We start from the raw sequence: 18,263 nt of genomic DNA on the forward strand, positions 1-18,263 counted from the left end.
GGGTTGTTCGCACCATGGATTGTCAACCAAGGGACCTAGTGCAGCTGGCCACAGTACTGCACTCGGCATGCTTCCATATCCATTTTTGTACCTTCCAGACCCCCATTGACTCTCTTCCTGTATGTCTTTTAGTGATCCATGCTGCAAGAGGTGGTTATTCTGGCTTTTGACAGGTGGTCACATTAATGTGACTGGACAGTGTGTCTCTCCTATAGAGATTGTAAAGACAAGATACAGAGGTTTTCAAATAGTACATAGAAATGGAACAGGAAGAAGCCCTAACATGTCAGACAGTGGGTGGCACCGTCTGCCAAAAACTCAAGGGGAGCCAGAACGATGAAAATTAACGTTTTCTGTTTTGTTTTTTTTCATTATAAAATTGTTTGGTGTTTTCTGAATAAAACAAATCAAGTTTCACCCTTCTAAGTGAATTATAATTTGATGCACCATGTAAACGGCTGTAGCGACTTGGTGTGTCACCTCTGACAGCACCGCTCGCTGGCTGCAAGCAGGGTATCTTTGCGGAATTAGACAGTGATTTGTTTTCCAACATTGTATGGCTTTATTTCTGTGACAGGTGACTGTTCATATCAGTAAACATAAATGCTATACCACGTGTGTTGACTTGTGGAATTTGCTTTGTGTTGTGTAGCTGTTCAATTTTGCATATTTGACAAATTTTGTTCATACCTGTTTTGTGTATTTGGTTTGTGGATATCAATATATCCCGTTTCAGCAATCGAGCATTTAAGAAAAGGCACAATGAGTGGAAGAAGAAATCTTTTGTTGTTTCGAAGGGAGATGCTGCTCAGACTGCTTCACCAACTACTCCAAATGAATGTGATAGAACTTCTTCCAGAAAGAAACTTTGTAACAGCAAAGAAAAATTTGAGAACTATGAATGTGACAGTAATGATGTGAATGAAATAATTAACATTTCCTTGCTCTCTAATATTTTGAAACATAACGTATTATGCCAAGTTTGCAAAGAAAGAGGACTAGAACTGAAAATAACTCCATACATTGGTTTAGCACGTAAAATGTTATTGAAATGTAACAAATGTGCTGCAGAAGTTTCGTTTTCTAATTTTAACAGTATTCCTCATAGTGGTAATAGTGGAAAGGCGGTGTATGATATAAATATTAGGCAAGTGTATGGCTTGCGTTGCATTGGCAAGGGCAGTGCTGCAGGGACAATGTTATGTGGAATTATGAACTTTCCAAAACCACCAACCAAGTTTGGATTTTATAATGAATTGGTGGAATCTTCTGCTGAAGATATTGCTCAAGCAACAATGAAGGAAGCAGTTGAAGAAGCTGTGACATATAATGGGAATTTTAGAGATGTAACTGTTGCTTTAGATGGATCATGGCAATGTAGAGGTCATAAATCTGTAAATGGAGTTGTGACAGCTACCAGTGGAGACAGCTGCAAAGTAATTGATGTTGCTATTCTCTCAAAACATTGTAGATGTAAGGGCAATACCAAGGATGAACATAGTGAAAGTTGTGAAGCAAATTTTTACGGCACAAGTGGAGCTATGGAAGTAGAGGGAGTGAAAGCAATTTTTTCCATATCACAGGAGTGATATAATGGACGATACAATAACTATCTAGGAGATGGTGATTCTAAGGGATATAAACCTGTAAAGAAACTCAAACCTTATGGCAATGAAATTTATATTAAAAAACAGGAGTGCATTGGACATATGCAGAAGTGCATGGGGGCTCACTTGCGCAAACTAAAGCAAACATTAGGATCCCAGAAGCTTAGTGATGGTGAGACCCTTGGAGGAAGAGGAAGATTGACAGATGAAGCTATCGATAGATTGCAAAGGTATTATGGGTGTGGTGTCACCGCCAGACACCACACTTGCTAGGTGGTAGCTTAAATCGGCCGCGGTCCATTAGTACATGTCGGACCCGCGTGTCGCCACTATCAGGATCGCAGACCGAGTGCCACCACAAGGCAGGTCTCGAGAGACGTACTAGCACTCGCCCCAGTTGTACGACGACGTTGCTAGCGACTACACTGACGAAGCCTTTCTCTCATTTGCCGAGAGACAGTTAGAATAGCCTTCAGCTAAGTTAATGGCTACGACCTAGCAAGGCGCCATTTGTACCATTGCATGTATCTCAAGATAGTCTCACTTGTATCATCAAGAATGCTGTATACCAAAGGACGATATAAAAGTTAAGTGTTCTAGTAGCTATGTTCTTTTCTTTATCACATTCATTACGAATCCTGTTCCAGACTTCGCGCCAGTCGGCGTGTGTGTACGTGTGCCCTCTCGGCTACCTGTCACTGTGGACTGGCTGCCTTGTCAGTCCACTACAATGGGTGTGCAATTAGGCAAAATACAAGAAGCATTGAGCATATGAGGAGAGCAGTATGGGCATTATTTTTTCATACTGCATCAACAAATGAGCACCCACAACTTGCACTGTGCGCCACAGGTGATGACTCATGGTGTAAGTACCAATCAAGAAAGGAATATGCCCATAAAACAGTTTGCCAAATGCTGTAATTGATGTAATTAAGCCCATATTCAGAGATTTATCACAGCCAAGTTTATTGGAAAAGTGTTTACATGGGAAAACACAAAATCCAAATGAAAGTGTAAATAATTTAATTTGGATTAGGATTCCCAAAAGAGTGTTTATACAGATAAAACATTGCATTAGGGAGTGTATGATGCAGTGGCAACATACAATGAAGGAAACATTATCAAATGTGATGTGCTGAAATGTTTAGGTTTCCAACTATGACACAACACCATTTCCACAATGCGCCTAATTGATGAAGAAAGACTAAGAGGTGCAGGAAGAAGAGACAAGCCTACAATATGCAGCAAAAGGGAAGAAAAGACCAGTGAAAAGAAAACTAACACTGGAAAAAGAAGAGGATCCTGCTAATCCATCATATGGGGCAGGAATGTATTAAAAAACTTCGGAAGCCATTTTCCAATTTTCATCTTTGAGGAACATTTTCTGAAAAACTGCTAACGGTATATCAATTAAATTTATGCTCAATGTTGTTTACTTCTTTTCCTTCATTTTTGTAACAAATTGTAAAAAATATTGTATAATTCAATAGTTATAGAAGAAAAAGTGGAAAATTTTAGAGAAAAAAATAAGCATCTGTTTAAAAAATTGCAAAACAAAAACCAATAAATATTTCTTAACATGGCACTATAACTTTGTAGAGAAATATTCACTGAATATTAGGCCAAATTTCAGAGCAATATGTTTAATGGTTTTAGAGAAAATGTTCCTTCTATTTGCTAAAATTAACATAGAGGGGATGGATCGTTCCAGCTCCCCTTAACTGTGGGTTTTAGAATATGGTTGTAGATGTAGAAACACAATGGGTCTTTGAGGATCAAGATGTTTTTCAATTAAACAAAATTCTTGCAGCCTTAGGATAGAGTGTAGCAAGAATTTTGATAGTCATTCCTCCTCAAATTCCAGCTCCCAGCACACTTCTAGTGTTAGGTTAGCTGAAGCTGCATCACCAGTGTAATGCTTTTCTTCTTCATTAGAGCCTTCATGGAGTTCCACTCCACAAAGTCTCCACTGCTGCCTTACTGTGCTGTCCTGAATGTTTTCATCAGCTTGCTCAAGACAAGGACAATTTGAAGCATTATTGTGGAAAAAACAAATAAACTTGGCAAAGCAAGTGATATTGAACACTAAAATGGCAGTAGTTGCAAGACAAAATGATACAAAATTAAAATCATTGGCTAATGAATTCAATAAATTCTTCATAGCTTTAGCTGGAAACACAATGAAAAAATAGTCCATTAAATGCAAAGCCAATAAACTTAACTAAACATGTAATGTATACTCCACCATCAGACATAAGTATTGTCAACTCTTATGTCAGACCATGAAAACCATCAGGTCACTAAAAAGTAGTAACTCTACTGGCTACTTTGGTATCTCAGCCAAAGTACTGATATCTTATTCTGACTTGACAGAGCCAACCTTTAGTTACATTTATAATCAGGATGAGTTAAGCAGTATGTCCTGAAAGACTTAAGTGTGCAATAGTACCACCAATATACAAAAGTGGACATAAGTAACTGCCCCCTAATTATAGATCCAACACGCTTCTTCCATTGTTCTCATAAAGTTTTGAGAATGTAGATTACAACAGAATTCTGGACCATCTTTCAGAAAATAACCTTTTAACAACAGCTCAGTTTGGCTTCTGTAGAGGCTTCCCTACTGAGGATACAATATGCAATCTCACAAATACAATTATAGTAGAGCTGAACAATAAAAATTACAATGCTGGCATTTTCCATGAACTTGTCAAGGCTTCCAATTGTGCACATCATAAAATTCTGCTAGGAAAACTAAAAAGTTATGGTATTAAAGGTCTTCCCCATGCGTACATGGAGTCATATCTTAATGATAAAAAACAGAGGGTCATATTACCAAACAGTGCAACAGGCACAAGATCAAATAAGAGTGGGGAAGTGTTAAATACAGAATGCCATGAGGGGAGTTGTCCAGGAGTAATGATTTTACATTAGATTTAAAACTTGCTTTGCAACTGTCAGACATTTTAAGTTATAGGGCAAATCCACACACACACATCACTGTTCTTCTCAAATTGTAATGAATACAGTTTTTCAAAATTCGGTAAATTCAACAATGTTGTTTTTTTTTTAACAATTTGTGTATATACATTAAAGTAATGATGTTTGGTATCATATAAAAGAAATTTAAAAGAGCTTCCCAATGAAGTAAATTTTATTGTTCTAGCTTAATTACAACACGAGTTGTAAGGAAAACAACATTGTTCCCCGAGTCAAATATTTGTCATCTTTTCTATTTTTAAAGATCCATTACTCGGTAACTTTTCGTCAGAAAAATGTGAAAAAATTAATTTGTGTCATGATTTATGAGTAATATATGCATAATTAATTTCAAAAAAATCTGAGAGGGTCAGGTTGTAGCACTTGTTGATTTGACATGGAATTGCCCCCCTGTAATAGACCTAGATGAAAGACCTGTCCCATACATCCTCCTACGACCACCTACTCCAGTCCGGTCACTAACATCACCTATACCATAAAAGGCAGGGCTACCTGTGAAACCAGTCATGTGATTTACAAGCTAAGCTGCAACCACTGTGCTGCATTCTATGTAGGCATGACAACCAACAAGCTGTCTGTCCGCATGAACGGCCAACAACAAACTGTGACCAAAAAACAAGTGGACCATCCTGTTGCTGAACATGCTGCCAAACATGATATCCCTCATCTCAATGACTGCTTCACAGCCTGTGCCATACGGCTCCTTCCCACCTACACCAGCTTTTCCGAATTGTGCAGGTGGGAACTTTCCCTGCAATACATCCTACGTTCCCATAACCCTCCTGGCCTCAACCTTCGTTAGTCACTGTCCTCACCCACCTAGCCCCTTCCCTGTTCCCATTCCAGCACTACACAGCCGTCGTTTCACTGCCACACCCAGTCTTTTAATTTCTTTTCTTTTTATTTCTCTCCTTTCCACTACTTACCCCCTTCCCCCTCCAAACATTCTCTCCTGCCCTCCATCTAAACTGCAACACTTCACTGTCTGCCACTCCCACCATACTATCCCTCCCCCTCCTCGCCCCACCCTCCTCCTTATCCCCACCCAGTCGCCACTCCCATCATGCACTGGTGCTGCTGCTCGCAGTGTGCTTTCAGTTCTCTGAGACTGCAGACATGTGTGCAAGTTGCATTTGCACGAGTGTGTGTGTGTGTGTGTGTGTGTGTGTGTGTGTATGTGTTTCTACTGCTGACAAAGGCCTTAATGGCCGAAAGCTATAACAGTGTGAATCTTTTTGTTGTGCCTATCGCGACTCAGCATCTCCACTATATTGTGAGTAGCAACTTTCCTTCTCTGGTATTGTTACATTCCAATCTAATGATTAACATACCTGTCGATGGTGTGTATGTGAATGAAGTTACATTGACATCCGAACATATCTTCCGTGTGATTCACTTTTTTGTCAGACAATGTATTAGGCCTAAATCTGTTAAAGCAACAAAAATGTCTTCTGTTGTGGCATTTTCCTTCTTTTACCACTTAGTAAATCAAGGATATGGTGGCCATTTTTCTATAAAACTGTAAATATGGCACAATATTGACTATTTGTTTTAAACAAGCATGTTGCTTCTCACAATACCTAGAAACCACTTGACTTAACAGTATATTTCATACCCCAATAGTCTTAAAAGTCATAGTTTCTTTGCTGTCTGTCATCTGTAGCAAAGGAAATGAATTAATTTGGCAACTTAAAAAGGTTGATCATTGAATTAACCAAGTTCTATTTTAGTGACAGATTATTTTAAAAATTTGTAACATTGAAATACAGTGCTGTTATAAATGCGCAACACACACATACCTCTTGCATATCCTGTATCAACTTTGATAAAAACTGACCATGAAGCTTTGCCAGCAGGTATTGGTGATTTGGCCAATGCTGTTGCTGAATCAACATTGTCGACCAGCAAGTGAAAGGTTGAGATATGATCTGCAAGTGACTTGGCACGACCAATGTGGAAAGGTGCAAGAGGGAATGCTAACAGAATATCATCCCAACCACAATCTGCGAAGAATTCTGCCTCTCTGAATGTTGAGACAGTGATACATTTTTTCTGACCACCAGTCTGGAGCAGTGCTGCTTCTCTGTGGAAACACAGCGTTAATAGTACAATTACTGTTTGAATAAACAATGCAGCATACTTTGTAAATGTAATAAAAGACTATCATGTTCAAATCATTGTAATTTTACTTTCTTGTGATATGGACCCATAGCTTCTATAAATATTTTACATTATAGCATCTTGCCTTTAGCAGTTAGAATTTAGTTCTATGTTTGCAATTTCAGTATTAAGCCATTTTCAAGCATAAGATTTTGACATACAGGTTTTATGTTGGACAGAGATAACAACATATATAACAACATTGTTATCCCTCTTAAAGTAAACTTATATGTCAACATCTTATATAATAATAATAATAAAAATAAAAATAATCTCTGTATATAAAAAGCAACATCCTGACTGAATCATCATCATCCAGCCCAAACCACTTAGGATAAAAACCTAAAATTTAGAGAAGGTGTGGATCTTATACTGTAGGCTTTGTTTAAGACGGGATTTTTCAAAATTCAAACCCTAAGGAGGTGAAATGGAGGATGATGGATTTTTTTAAATATGTTGCTATTAATGCAATTTTAAAGCTTGGCCTATGAAAATTGTTATTTGGTTTCTCGGTCAGAAAAAAAGAAATATAGGTTTCAGCATTTTTGGAAATTTAATTCATGTTGAAATTGCAGGTGGAAGCTTTGTTTGAAAATTTATCATAATTAAAGAACTATTAAAATATTTTTAAAGCTACGTCAATGAACATTGGTATTTGACTTCTTGGTTACAAATAAAAGAATACGTGTTTCAGTGTTCTTGGAAATTGAACCGCTAAGAGTGTAAAATAGGGGATGAGATTTTTCATTTTTTTTTTTTTACTATGACAGCACATTTAAAGACAATGAAAATTTAAATTTGGCTTCTCAGCTAGAAATTAAAAAAATAAGTGTTTCACAGTTTTTGGAAATTCAAGCCCTATGGAGGTGAAACAAGATATGACAGTTTTTATGCAAATATTTCACTGTGGAAGCATTTTTGAAGCTAAATATTTGAAAATTGGTGTTTGGCTTCTCAGTCAGAGATGAAAAAATACATGTTTCACTGTTTTTGGAAATCCAACCCCTCAGTTGGTGAAATAGGGTCAGCCTGATTGAGTAACTCATCATCACCCAGCCCAAACTGCAAATGATAGAAACCTGAAGCTCGGAGAGGGTGGATCTTATACTGTAGGCATCCTTCAAAAAGAGTTTGTCCAAAATTCCACTCCTAAGGAGGTGAAATAGGGGATGAAAGGCTTTTTTGAAAGTATGTTGCTATCAAGGGGATTCTGAAGCAAGAACTACGCAAACTGGTATGTGGTTTCTCAGTCAGAAAATAAAAAATACGTGTATTAGAATTTTTGGAAAATCAGCTACTAAGGGGGTTAAAAAGTGGGTGGAAGTGTTTTTGAAAAAAAAAACTAAAGATCTACTAAAGGATTTTTAAGGCTACATCTATGACAATTGGTATTTGACTTACTAGTTAAAAGTAAAAGTAAAAAACAAATATGTTTCAGTGTTCTGGAAACTCAACCCCCAAGGGAATGCAATAGGGTATGAAAATTTTTAAGAAAATGTTTTATATCTAAAAACAAAGATGATGTAACTTACCAAACCAAAGCGTTGGCATGTTGATAGACACACAAACAAACACAAATACACACACAAAATTCAAGCTTTCGCAACCAACGGTTGCTTCATAAGGAAAGAGGGAAGGAGAGGGAAAGACGAAAGGATGTGGGTTTTAAGGGAGAGGGTAAGGATTCATTCCAGTCCCAGGAGCGGAAAGACTTACCTTAGGGGGAAAAAGGGACAGGTATACACTCGCGCACACACACACATATCCATCCGCACATATACAGACACCAGCAGAGATATTGGCCTTTACATATGTATGCTTGTGTCTGTATATGTGCGGATGGATATGTGTGTGTGTTTGCGAGTGTATACCTGTCCTTTTTTCCCCCTAAGGTAAGTCTTTGCGCTCCCGGGATTGGAATGACTCCTTACCCTCTCCCTTAAAACCCACATCCTTTCGTCTTTCCCTCTCCTTCCCTCTTTCCTTATGAAGCAACCGTTGGTTGCGAAAGCTTGAATTTTGTGTGTATGTTTGTGTTTGTTTGTGTGTCTATCAACATGCCAATGCTTTCGTTTGGTAAGTTACATCATCTTTGTTTTTAGATATATTTTTCCCACGTGGAATGTTTCCCTCTTTTATATTCATATCATTAATAAGAAAATGTTTTGTTACATAAAAAAATTAAAGTTAAATTTGTGGAAACGTATTTCAGTTCTTGTTTACATCAAAAGAAATATTTGTTAGAGGATGAAAAATGCTAGGGAAATACCTCCACATGAACATAAAAGGCATGATTAATCAAAATCTTTGGACTGCAGCTACCAGAATCGCTTTTCAGTCAGATGTACATTTAGGAAAGACCATGTTTATATGACCTTAATTAGCGTGAAAAGCTTAGAAGGTGTTGCAATTTGTGAACAACTTAAAAATTTGAATAAAAAAAAAAAAAAAAAAAAAAAAAAAAAACAAAGCAAAAAATCTCTGCAGGCCATACAGTCTATGAGAGCAAAGCAGCGGGTGCTACACTAGTAATAAATATAACAATAAAACCTATATATACAACATCATTGTTATCTCCATGTAACGTAAACCTAAATGTCAAAATCTCATGCTTGAAAATGGCTTAATGTCAAAATTTCAATCATAAAATAAAACTGTAACAGCTGAGAGCAAGAACACCTCATTAAAAAAAACCTGTAATTTCAACTTCAGACCTAGTAAGTTTTAACAACAGATTCACATATTAAAAAAAAAAAATCATTCGTGTTTTGAAGATATGTCATCTAACATCCACTAAATGCTAAATGTGGGAAAATGTCACAGCAACAGACATTTTTGTAGGAGAAAAGGAACTGTCACTGTGTGGTCTGTTGCCAGATTTTAATTTCTACGCAATCTGTATGTGTGATAGAGAACTGCAAATATAATCATTTACGTACCCATTGATGGTGTGTACATGTAGGAAGTGTAGTGTCGCGGAATAGTAAAGAGTTGAAAAGGTAGAATATTGTCAAAGTTTCGTTGCCTATGCCGAGAGCCAGAGGCAGTACGTTAGCCAAGAGGTAGGAGGATTGCACATGTATGGAATGTGTCGTCACGCAGGGGCAATGGCCTGGTTACACACAACAGGCGAGAGAGAACTGCTTAGCACATGGGTTTGTGTTAGACGGAGACTTTCGCAGAGTGCAAGACAGAGATATAGCGTCAGCTGTACTGCATTTCACAGCTTCGCGTAAGTAAGTCTGCTGCAACAACACGTAACTCTGTCGCAAGAACACCTAAGGGGTGAGTACGACAGATGAATCAGCAGTGTAAGTGGAACGAATGTGGTCATTACAAACGAGCATGACATCAGGACACCGCTCATGCTTCCTTTAAATACGCCAGCTTTGATAGCAACAAGACACTCGCACTCGCACTTGCAGTTAGACTTGCAGTTAGATGTATTCTGGGTCACTGCATAGCGCTCAGCTCGGTGATCGACATGTTAATCTTTATTAAGGAGATATTGCAGTAAGGGCGGCCCATCCAGCAGCACACGTGAGGGGACAGTACCAGCTCTGGTCCTCTCTGCTGCCGCTGTCAATCATCAACCCAGGATTAGCAGACATCACGGCAGATTGGCTCGCTGCCAATGCTGACCACATCAGTGAGCCATCGTTGAGATCGTGTGGGGCCTAGGCCCTGTGCATCCACCGTCACAACCGGGTGAGCCGACAACACTGGGGGATTGCAGCCCATTCCACCCGTCCACCGCGGACGAGCCACCAGGAGGAGCAGGGAAGAAGACAGGGTGGGATAGAGTACACTCCGCACTACAAGAACGCTTCTGGTGCTGACAGCGCCGGGGACTCCAACCCGGAGCCTCTTGCTGTCCGCAGCCGAGCCGCCGCCCAGCCGGGTGCTGCCAGCCACATGCGGCTGATGTAAGGTCATTCCTCCGCTATGTCACAGCACGCGGCGCTGCGCTAGCAAGACAGCGCAGCCCGGATCTGGTGTCATCGCTACGAGTCAGCGAGGACTCGGCGAAGGTCGTTGATATCACCAAGCCACATTGTACTCAGCAGGAATAAAGTTGTTATGAATTAACAATGTTTCTTTGGCGTTTCTGATGCTTCTATAGCCATTTCCTAGCATCCTGACAACTGGAGAGGTCACCGCTCGGCCATCCAGTCCACCGTAGGCAACCAGGACCACCGGGGCGCCTACAGAAGTTATATTGACATTCGAACATTTCTTCTCTGTGCTTTGCTTTTTTGTCAGACAATGTATAAGACCTGTTTCTAGTCAATCAACAAAAATGTCTTTTTCTGTACCATTTTTCTTCTTTTATCAATTGCTAAAGCAGGAGTGACACAAGTTGCTGAAAATCAGGTGCACCTGTTTCAAGAGATGAGCAGTCTATTTCTTAGGTGACAGATGTTCAAGTTTAACCTCGAACTTTTAATCAAACCGGTCAGTCGCCCTATTTTCGCCATGAACCAAAATACATGATTAATACAGACAATTGGAGTTCTTGATATGTTCAAATACTTGAGGTACCAGATCACTCAATGCATAAACATTTTTTTCTGGAATTATAAAAATATTTGGTTGTCATTCTGTTTTAAGTAAACACATCATAAAACATTATTTGTATTCTATTACAAAAATTTAAATTCATAAAATATGTCAAATTTACAGTATCTATTTTCTTTTTCAATTTTGTAAAGACATTAATAACTATTATTGTCATTACTGTTATTTCTATAATTCATTCTAGCTAATAACTTGAAAGCATTTGTAAAATAAATAATCAAATGTATATTCATTTATCTGAATGTACAAATCAATATCTTGGAAGCTCACTGTGCTGTGACTTTTTAAAATTCTTGTCATCTTGCTCTTGGGGTGGGACGCAGGCTCTAAAAGGTGGAAGATAAAGCAATGATCTATGGCATGAGAACACAGAATGCAATGGAAACCACTACATTAAAGACTCATAATTTATATCTACAGGACATGTGGCCTGTAATCGAAAAAGTGTCACAATGATCTCTCCATTGGCAAAAGATTCCAGACTAGTCCCCCATTTGGATCTCAGGGAGTGGACTGTGAGGAAATTACTAGTAACCAATGAGTGGATAACTTTCTACGACTTGGGGCGTGGAATGTCAGAAATTTGAATGTGGTACGGAATCTAGAAACTCTGAAAATGGAAATGCTAAGGCTCAGTCTAGATGTAGAGGAGGTCAGTGAAGTTAAATGGGAAGAAGATAAGGATCTATAATCAGATACGTATAGGGTAATATTACCAGAATCACAAAATGATACGTCAGCAGTAGGATTTGTTATGAATAAGAAATAGGACGGAGTGTGAGTTACTTTGAACATTTCTGTAACAGGGTTCTTCTCATCACAATCAACATCAAACCAACACCAACAACAATAGTTCGGAGATACATGCTGCAAGGGTGTAGTCTGCATTATGTCAAAGGGGTGGGGGGTGAGGTCCAATTTGTTAAAGAGGGCTTTAGAAAGGCTGGTGTTTCTCATTTTATTCTGAAATCTTGTTCATTTATTTATTAATTTTATGTAAACAATTTTGTTTTTGGGAGGCATTTATAAAAATAGTATTTCGTCTATGAAATTAAGCAAAAAAGCAAAAAAAAGCTTCTCTTAAAAAAAAGTGTAGCAAATACTCTCAACAGTGTGTGTATGTGTGTGTGTGCGTGTGTGTGTGTGTGTGTGTGTGTGTGTGTGTGTCTTGCTATGCTGTCTCTACACTGCAGCAGTGCCCTCCACCCAAATTTGCACAATTTAATATTTCATACCTTCACTTTGTGGCCAAATGGATTAAAATTGGAATACGAAGTATTGCTTCTTTGCTAACAAACCACAGTTCAGTTTTGTAGTATTGCAGAGCACAACAATCTTAATGTTGGGTTGAATAATTTATAAAGTTAAAAGGGTTCAAATCTCTTTTGACACTACCTGTCTTTCTCCTACTAACATCTTGTATTTAAAATTATGAATTATCTGAAAACATGTCAGAATTTCTTCAACACGAAGTATCCCAAGTTCCTCAATTTAGTCTCAAATCTTATTAAAGTATCTTTCATGTCATTAAAATTCTTCAATTTCTTTAGGTCATCAATAACTGTTTATTATTATTATTATTATTATTTAAACAGTCAACTTGAAACTATAGCACCACATAAAAAACCACCAATACCATGAGCTACAATTCTGGGATCTTAATAATGATTCAAGCATTAATTTCAGCTAGACTTGTAAAGTATGCGACTTGTGGTGTACTTTGTAACATCATCGCCACGTTCATGTTTCTGCATTTGCATCATGCATATCTGAAAGATACAAATGCCACACTAATCCCTTACCCTTATGTTGGAGCTTACTTACCTGAATCAGAGTTGTGCTATGTTGCATCCACACTGCAGCAGCAGCCTCAAATGGAAACTTTTTGATCATCTCTTCTATCTTTCAGTTTCACTACATGGCAGCTAGGTGTAATTTCATTTAAGATGTCAGCGACACAGACAAAGGATTCAAACATTGAGCACTCAGCATGCTGCATTTCTGATGCCATAACATGGAAAAACCACATTGGGGAATCTTTCCAAACATGCAGAGCAATATCTAGCTTGTCACATATTCTGAACGTGCATTTGAACATACACCATTAGATGAAAGAATGTTCTCTCTTCAGTACAGGGTCATGTGATGCTGTATTTGGCTCTCAGTTGAAGTCCATATGTATATATGCCGTTGTTAAGCATCAGCAAACTGAGGCTCTCTAAAAAAAACTCACTGTTAATTATATGATTTGTTGTAGTAAAATGATGGGAAACATCGTATCTGTGGCCAAAGAATTATTGTAACTTGCATATTATGGAAGTAGATCATTTCATAACAATGGCAGGTTGAGGATCCATCAGAACTACATTGTTCTTGGTACAATTTGTTATAGTTAAATGTCAGTTAATAACATATCACCAATTCAAGTTTTCACGAGATGTTAAGGTGCAAAGTATGGTCATAGCTTGTTCATGTTCAGTGTAGTGTAAAGAGTAGAGTTGTAGAATTAAAACATAACAGGTGCTGTGTTGCTGGTTCGTGTCTTAGTTGATACAATTTTTAACTAACCTTTACATTTTCAAATAGATTCTGATACTTTCTCATTTGTTTAATGGAAGTATATTCTATATTTGATGTGGAAATGTAAGTGCACTCTTTCTGAGGAGTGAGTTTGTTCTATTGGCAACATCTACAAGACAGCTTGCGCTGCTTTCAATAAGATATTTTGCTCTTTCTTGTTTCAAGATTTTTATTTCACATGTTGCTATTGACTAGGGACAGTACTCAAAGAAGAATGAGCTTAGGGTTTTACTAAAAAGTGAGAAGATGAAATCATTTTTATCTTATGTGTAGAACTATTGCAAATTTGTATTGCACTATTTGTAATAATGTGTTTGTAAGCCGATGCCCTTACTGGCTGGACTTGGTACTTATCTTTTTGCCTCATAACATATTTATGGATCTTGAAGTTCTTATTTATGCATACTACAGACAGAACAACATGAGTAACATATGGACAAATGAGGAAATGTGCATTTTCATAAAGCTAATGAAGGAGTTTTATGCCTGTCCATTTTGTAAACTGTGTGTCTTGTGAGGCAGATGCAGCCAACAACCGGTGCTAGAGTGCGCTGTGATCATGTATACCAACTTGAGGCACAAGTACTGTATGCACAAGTTACATTGTTTCCGAGCATTGGGCAGTACATTGAACTTGGCACACTCAATGTTCACATTCAAAGGCACAGTCCGTGTGCTGATGGCTTTAGGTTATAAGAGGGTCTCAATCCCCTGGGCTGCTCCTTTTGGTTACATCCTTGCATGCCTATCGCAAGCAGAAGATGAAGAAATAGAGAAAGTATATGAAGATACTGAACAGATAATTCGGTACATAAAGGAAGATGAAAACCTGATAGTCATGAGGGATTGGAATGTGGCTGTAGGGGAAAGAGTAGAAGAAAAGGTCACAGGAGAATATGGGCTTGGTAGTAGGAATGAGAGCAGAGAAAGACTAATTGAGTCCTGCACTAAATTTCAGATGGTAATAGTGAACACACTGTTCAAGAATCACAAGAGGAGCAGTTATAGTTGGAAAAGGCTGGGAGATATAGGAAGATTTCAGTTAGATTACATTGAGGCAGAGATCCCAAAATCAGATATTGGATTGTAAGGCGTACCCAGGGGTATATTATACACACTGATTACAATTTAGTAATGATGAAGAGCAGGCTGAAGCTTAAGAGACTGGTCAGGAAGAATCAGTGCGCACGGAAGTGGCATACAGAAGTATTAAGGAATGAAGGATGAAGTGACTCCTGCATAAACTTAAAAAAAAGTACCTGAACTGGGTGGGCAGTTAGCAGCACAAGAAGCTACATCTGCATACTACAGTGCAATGCATAACCACAGCTTTACATCAATGAATTCAATGAATTGCTCTATAGTGGTGTGTACAAAACTTTTCAGTCTAAATTCACATGTGAACACACAAAACGAGATGCAATCATTTAAAAAACCACATGCCGCTCAGCAAGTTTTCATTAACTGAATGGTACTCAGTTTTTTTCTGTAATGTTTGATACATTGAATCATCTTGATCTGAAGTTTATTTCTCCCCTTGCAGGTATTTTACGAGTGACTAAAATTCGAAAATAAAATGGCATACATTTGTAATTTGACTGAAATCAGAAAGCGATCAAATGACATCCCTCTATTGGGCTGATAGGAACTGGTCATGTGTTTAGTTTAGTTTAGTTTAGTTTAGTTTAGTTATGTCATGTCCCATAGATCATTTTCTTGATTATTTTATCAATATGATGTGGAACAAGTCAGATTACAAGATACATATATACACACACAAATGAATAGTACTAATATCAATATTAATGAAATTTTTAGTTCTACACATACAGCTACATTTAGAGGTACAAGTTTTTTTTACCAGTTCTGAAACAGAAACTTGTCCATGGAATAGTTACCTCAAAAAAACTATTCCGTAAGACATTATTGAGTGGAAATATGCAAAAGTATGTTAGGAGGCTGATCAGTTTATTACCAAGACTAGTGGTTATATGAAGAGTGAAAGAAGCTAAACTTAATTGTGTGAGAAGCTCAGTAACATGCTTCTTCCAGTTCAAGTTGTCATCAATGTGAACACCCAAAAATTTGGAGAAATCTCTCCTGTTAACTGAGCCCTGTTCATAAGCTACATCAATTGTCGGTATGACTCTATTCGGTGTACAGAACTGGAAATAGTGAGTTTTTTTCAAAATTAATGGAGAGTCCATTTTCTGAAACCACTTAATAATTCTTTGAAAGACAAGCTGCTTTTTCTGGAATGAGATTTATTATAACATTCATGTCATCTGCAAAAAGTTTTAGTTCTGCTTGCTGAATGTTAAGTGAGAGGTCATTCAAATGAATAAGGAACAACAGAGGACCCAAAATTAAACCCTGTGGGACTCCCTTTGTGATAACTCCCCACTCACTAGAATTTACCACCCTCCCAACATTATTTGTCAGCACAACGTTTTGCTTTCTGTTCATTAAGTATGATTCAAACCAGCTGTGTGTATAGCCTTCGGTTCCATAAGACTTGAGTTTTTCTAAGAGTGTGACATGATCCACACAGTCAAATGCCTTGGAAAGATCACAAAGAATACCAACTTGCAATAATTTGTTATTTAGGGCTTGTAATATATGATGGGTAAATGTGTAGATAGCATTCTCAGTTGAGTCTTCCAGAATCAGACCTGGACATGCTGAGTAAATTATTTTCACTTAAATGTGAGACTACTCTTGAATACATAACTTTTTCAAATATTGTAGTAAATGAAGTCAGCAAAGAGATTGGTCTATAATTATTTAAGTCCCTCTTGCCCCCTTTCTTATGAAGAGGTTTGACAATGTGTATTTCAATCTGTCTGGAAAAATTTCCTGTGCTAGCAAAGCATTACATATATCACTAAGGACTCCACTTATTAAATTAGAATAACACTTCAAAATTCTGTTAGAGACTCCATCAACACCACATGAGCTCTTGTTTTTCAGTATATTTATAATTCCCTTAATTTCAGTGGGGGATGTTGGTGCTATTTCTAAAGGCCTAAAGTCCTGGGGCATGAAATTTTTAACGTACTTTTTTGCTTCTTCAACTGTACCCTTTAACCCTATTTTGCTGCTACATTTAGCAAGTGATTCATAAAAATACTCGCAACATCACTATTCAGCTTTATTGCTACGGTATGCTGTGCACTGTCAGGCTGCCCCGTCTCCAGTTTGATAATATTCTATATAGTTTTACTCTTATTATCCACACTATTAATTTCTGTCTGAACACATAAGCTTCTTGACTTCTTAATGACTTTCCTTAAAATATTACAGTATCTTTTGTAGTAAGCAAGAAACGTCGGATCCTGACTTATTCTGGCCTATCCATATATTTCCATCTTCATCTTACACAATACCTTAATTCCCTTAGTAATCCATGGCTTACTTGAATTTGTAATGGCTTTTTTGGATAACGTTTCAGGAAAGCAACTCTCAAATACTGAGACAAATTTATGGTGGAATAAATTGAATTTGACATCAGCATCATTTTCTGTGTATAATTCATCCCATTCTACCTCTTCTAGGCTCCTCTTTAAAACTCTGTACCCTGTTCACATCAATAAGCCTCCCTGCCTCGTATGAACCTGCCTGAAGCCTGTAAGGTTCTATATGTGTTATTTCCATTAACTGTGCATCATGATCAGATGGCCAATTAACAACTGGATACACATTAATTGTTTCTGCCTGAGCAATGTCTATGAAAATGTTATCGATAAGTGACCTACTATCCTGCTGCACACAAGTTGGAAAATTTAGAACAGATACTAGATTGAAACAACCAAACAAAGATTCTAGCTCATTTTTCCTAACCATATCTTTTAAGAAATCTACGTTAAAATCACCAAAAAACCACTAACTGCTTCTTTTTGTCTGACAGGTAGCTCAATAATGCCTCTAGATTTTTCATGAACAGCTGAAAGCTACCTGGGGGGGGGGGGGGGGGGGGGGTTCTGTAGATTTGTACAATTACTATAGAAGTATATTGCAGTAGCAACTCACAAGCACATGCTTCAAGGATCTGATCAACACAAAAACAATTTGTTTCAATATTTTTGACTGTGTCTCCAGTTTTTACATAAGTAGCAGCTCCTCCTTTTTCCACGTTGACTCTACATCAATAAGATGCTAATCTGTAATTCCTTAAATTGAACTTCTCCATCCCTGTGGTTACATGATGTTCAGAGAGACACAAAACATCTATACCTTCAGAATTTACCCCATTTTCTAGGCATACAAGAAGCTCATCTATCTTATTATTCAATCCTCTAATGTTCTGATGAAACACACAAATTTTATTTCTTTGGATAC

At 37.7% G+C, this 18,263-nt stretch overlaps 1 protein-coding gene across 3 annotated transcripts in view; it reads right to left on the reverse strand.

Annotated features, from left to right (window-relative positions):
- Nucleotides 1-18,263, reverse strand: part of LOC126199335 (D-threo-3-hydroxyaspartate dehydratase-like) — a 126,807-nt gene that overhangs the window by 41,326 nt on the left and 67,218 nt on the right. For all 3 annotated transcript variants that reach the window (XM_049936187.1, XM_049936186.1, XM_049936185.1), the window contains one exon: nucleotides 6,407-6,690. In XM_049936187.1, coding sequence (XP_049792144.1) covers nucleotides 6,407-6,690 — 284 coding nt within the window. The remainder of the gene's footprint in view (nucleotides 1-6,406; nucleotides 6,691-18,263) is intronic.

Source organism: Schistocerca nitens, chromosome 8 (genome assembly GCF_023898315.1).
Source record: "Schistocerca nitens isolate TAMUIC-IGC-003100 chromosome 8, iqSchNite1.1, whole genome shotgun sequence".
Classification (NCBI taxonomy): Eukaryota; Metazoa; Arthropoda; class Insecta; order Orthoptera; family Acrididae; genus Schistocerca; species Schistocerca nitens.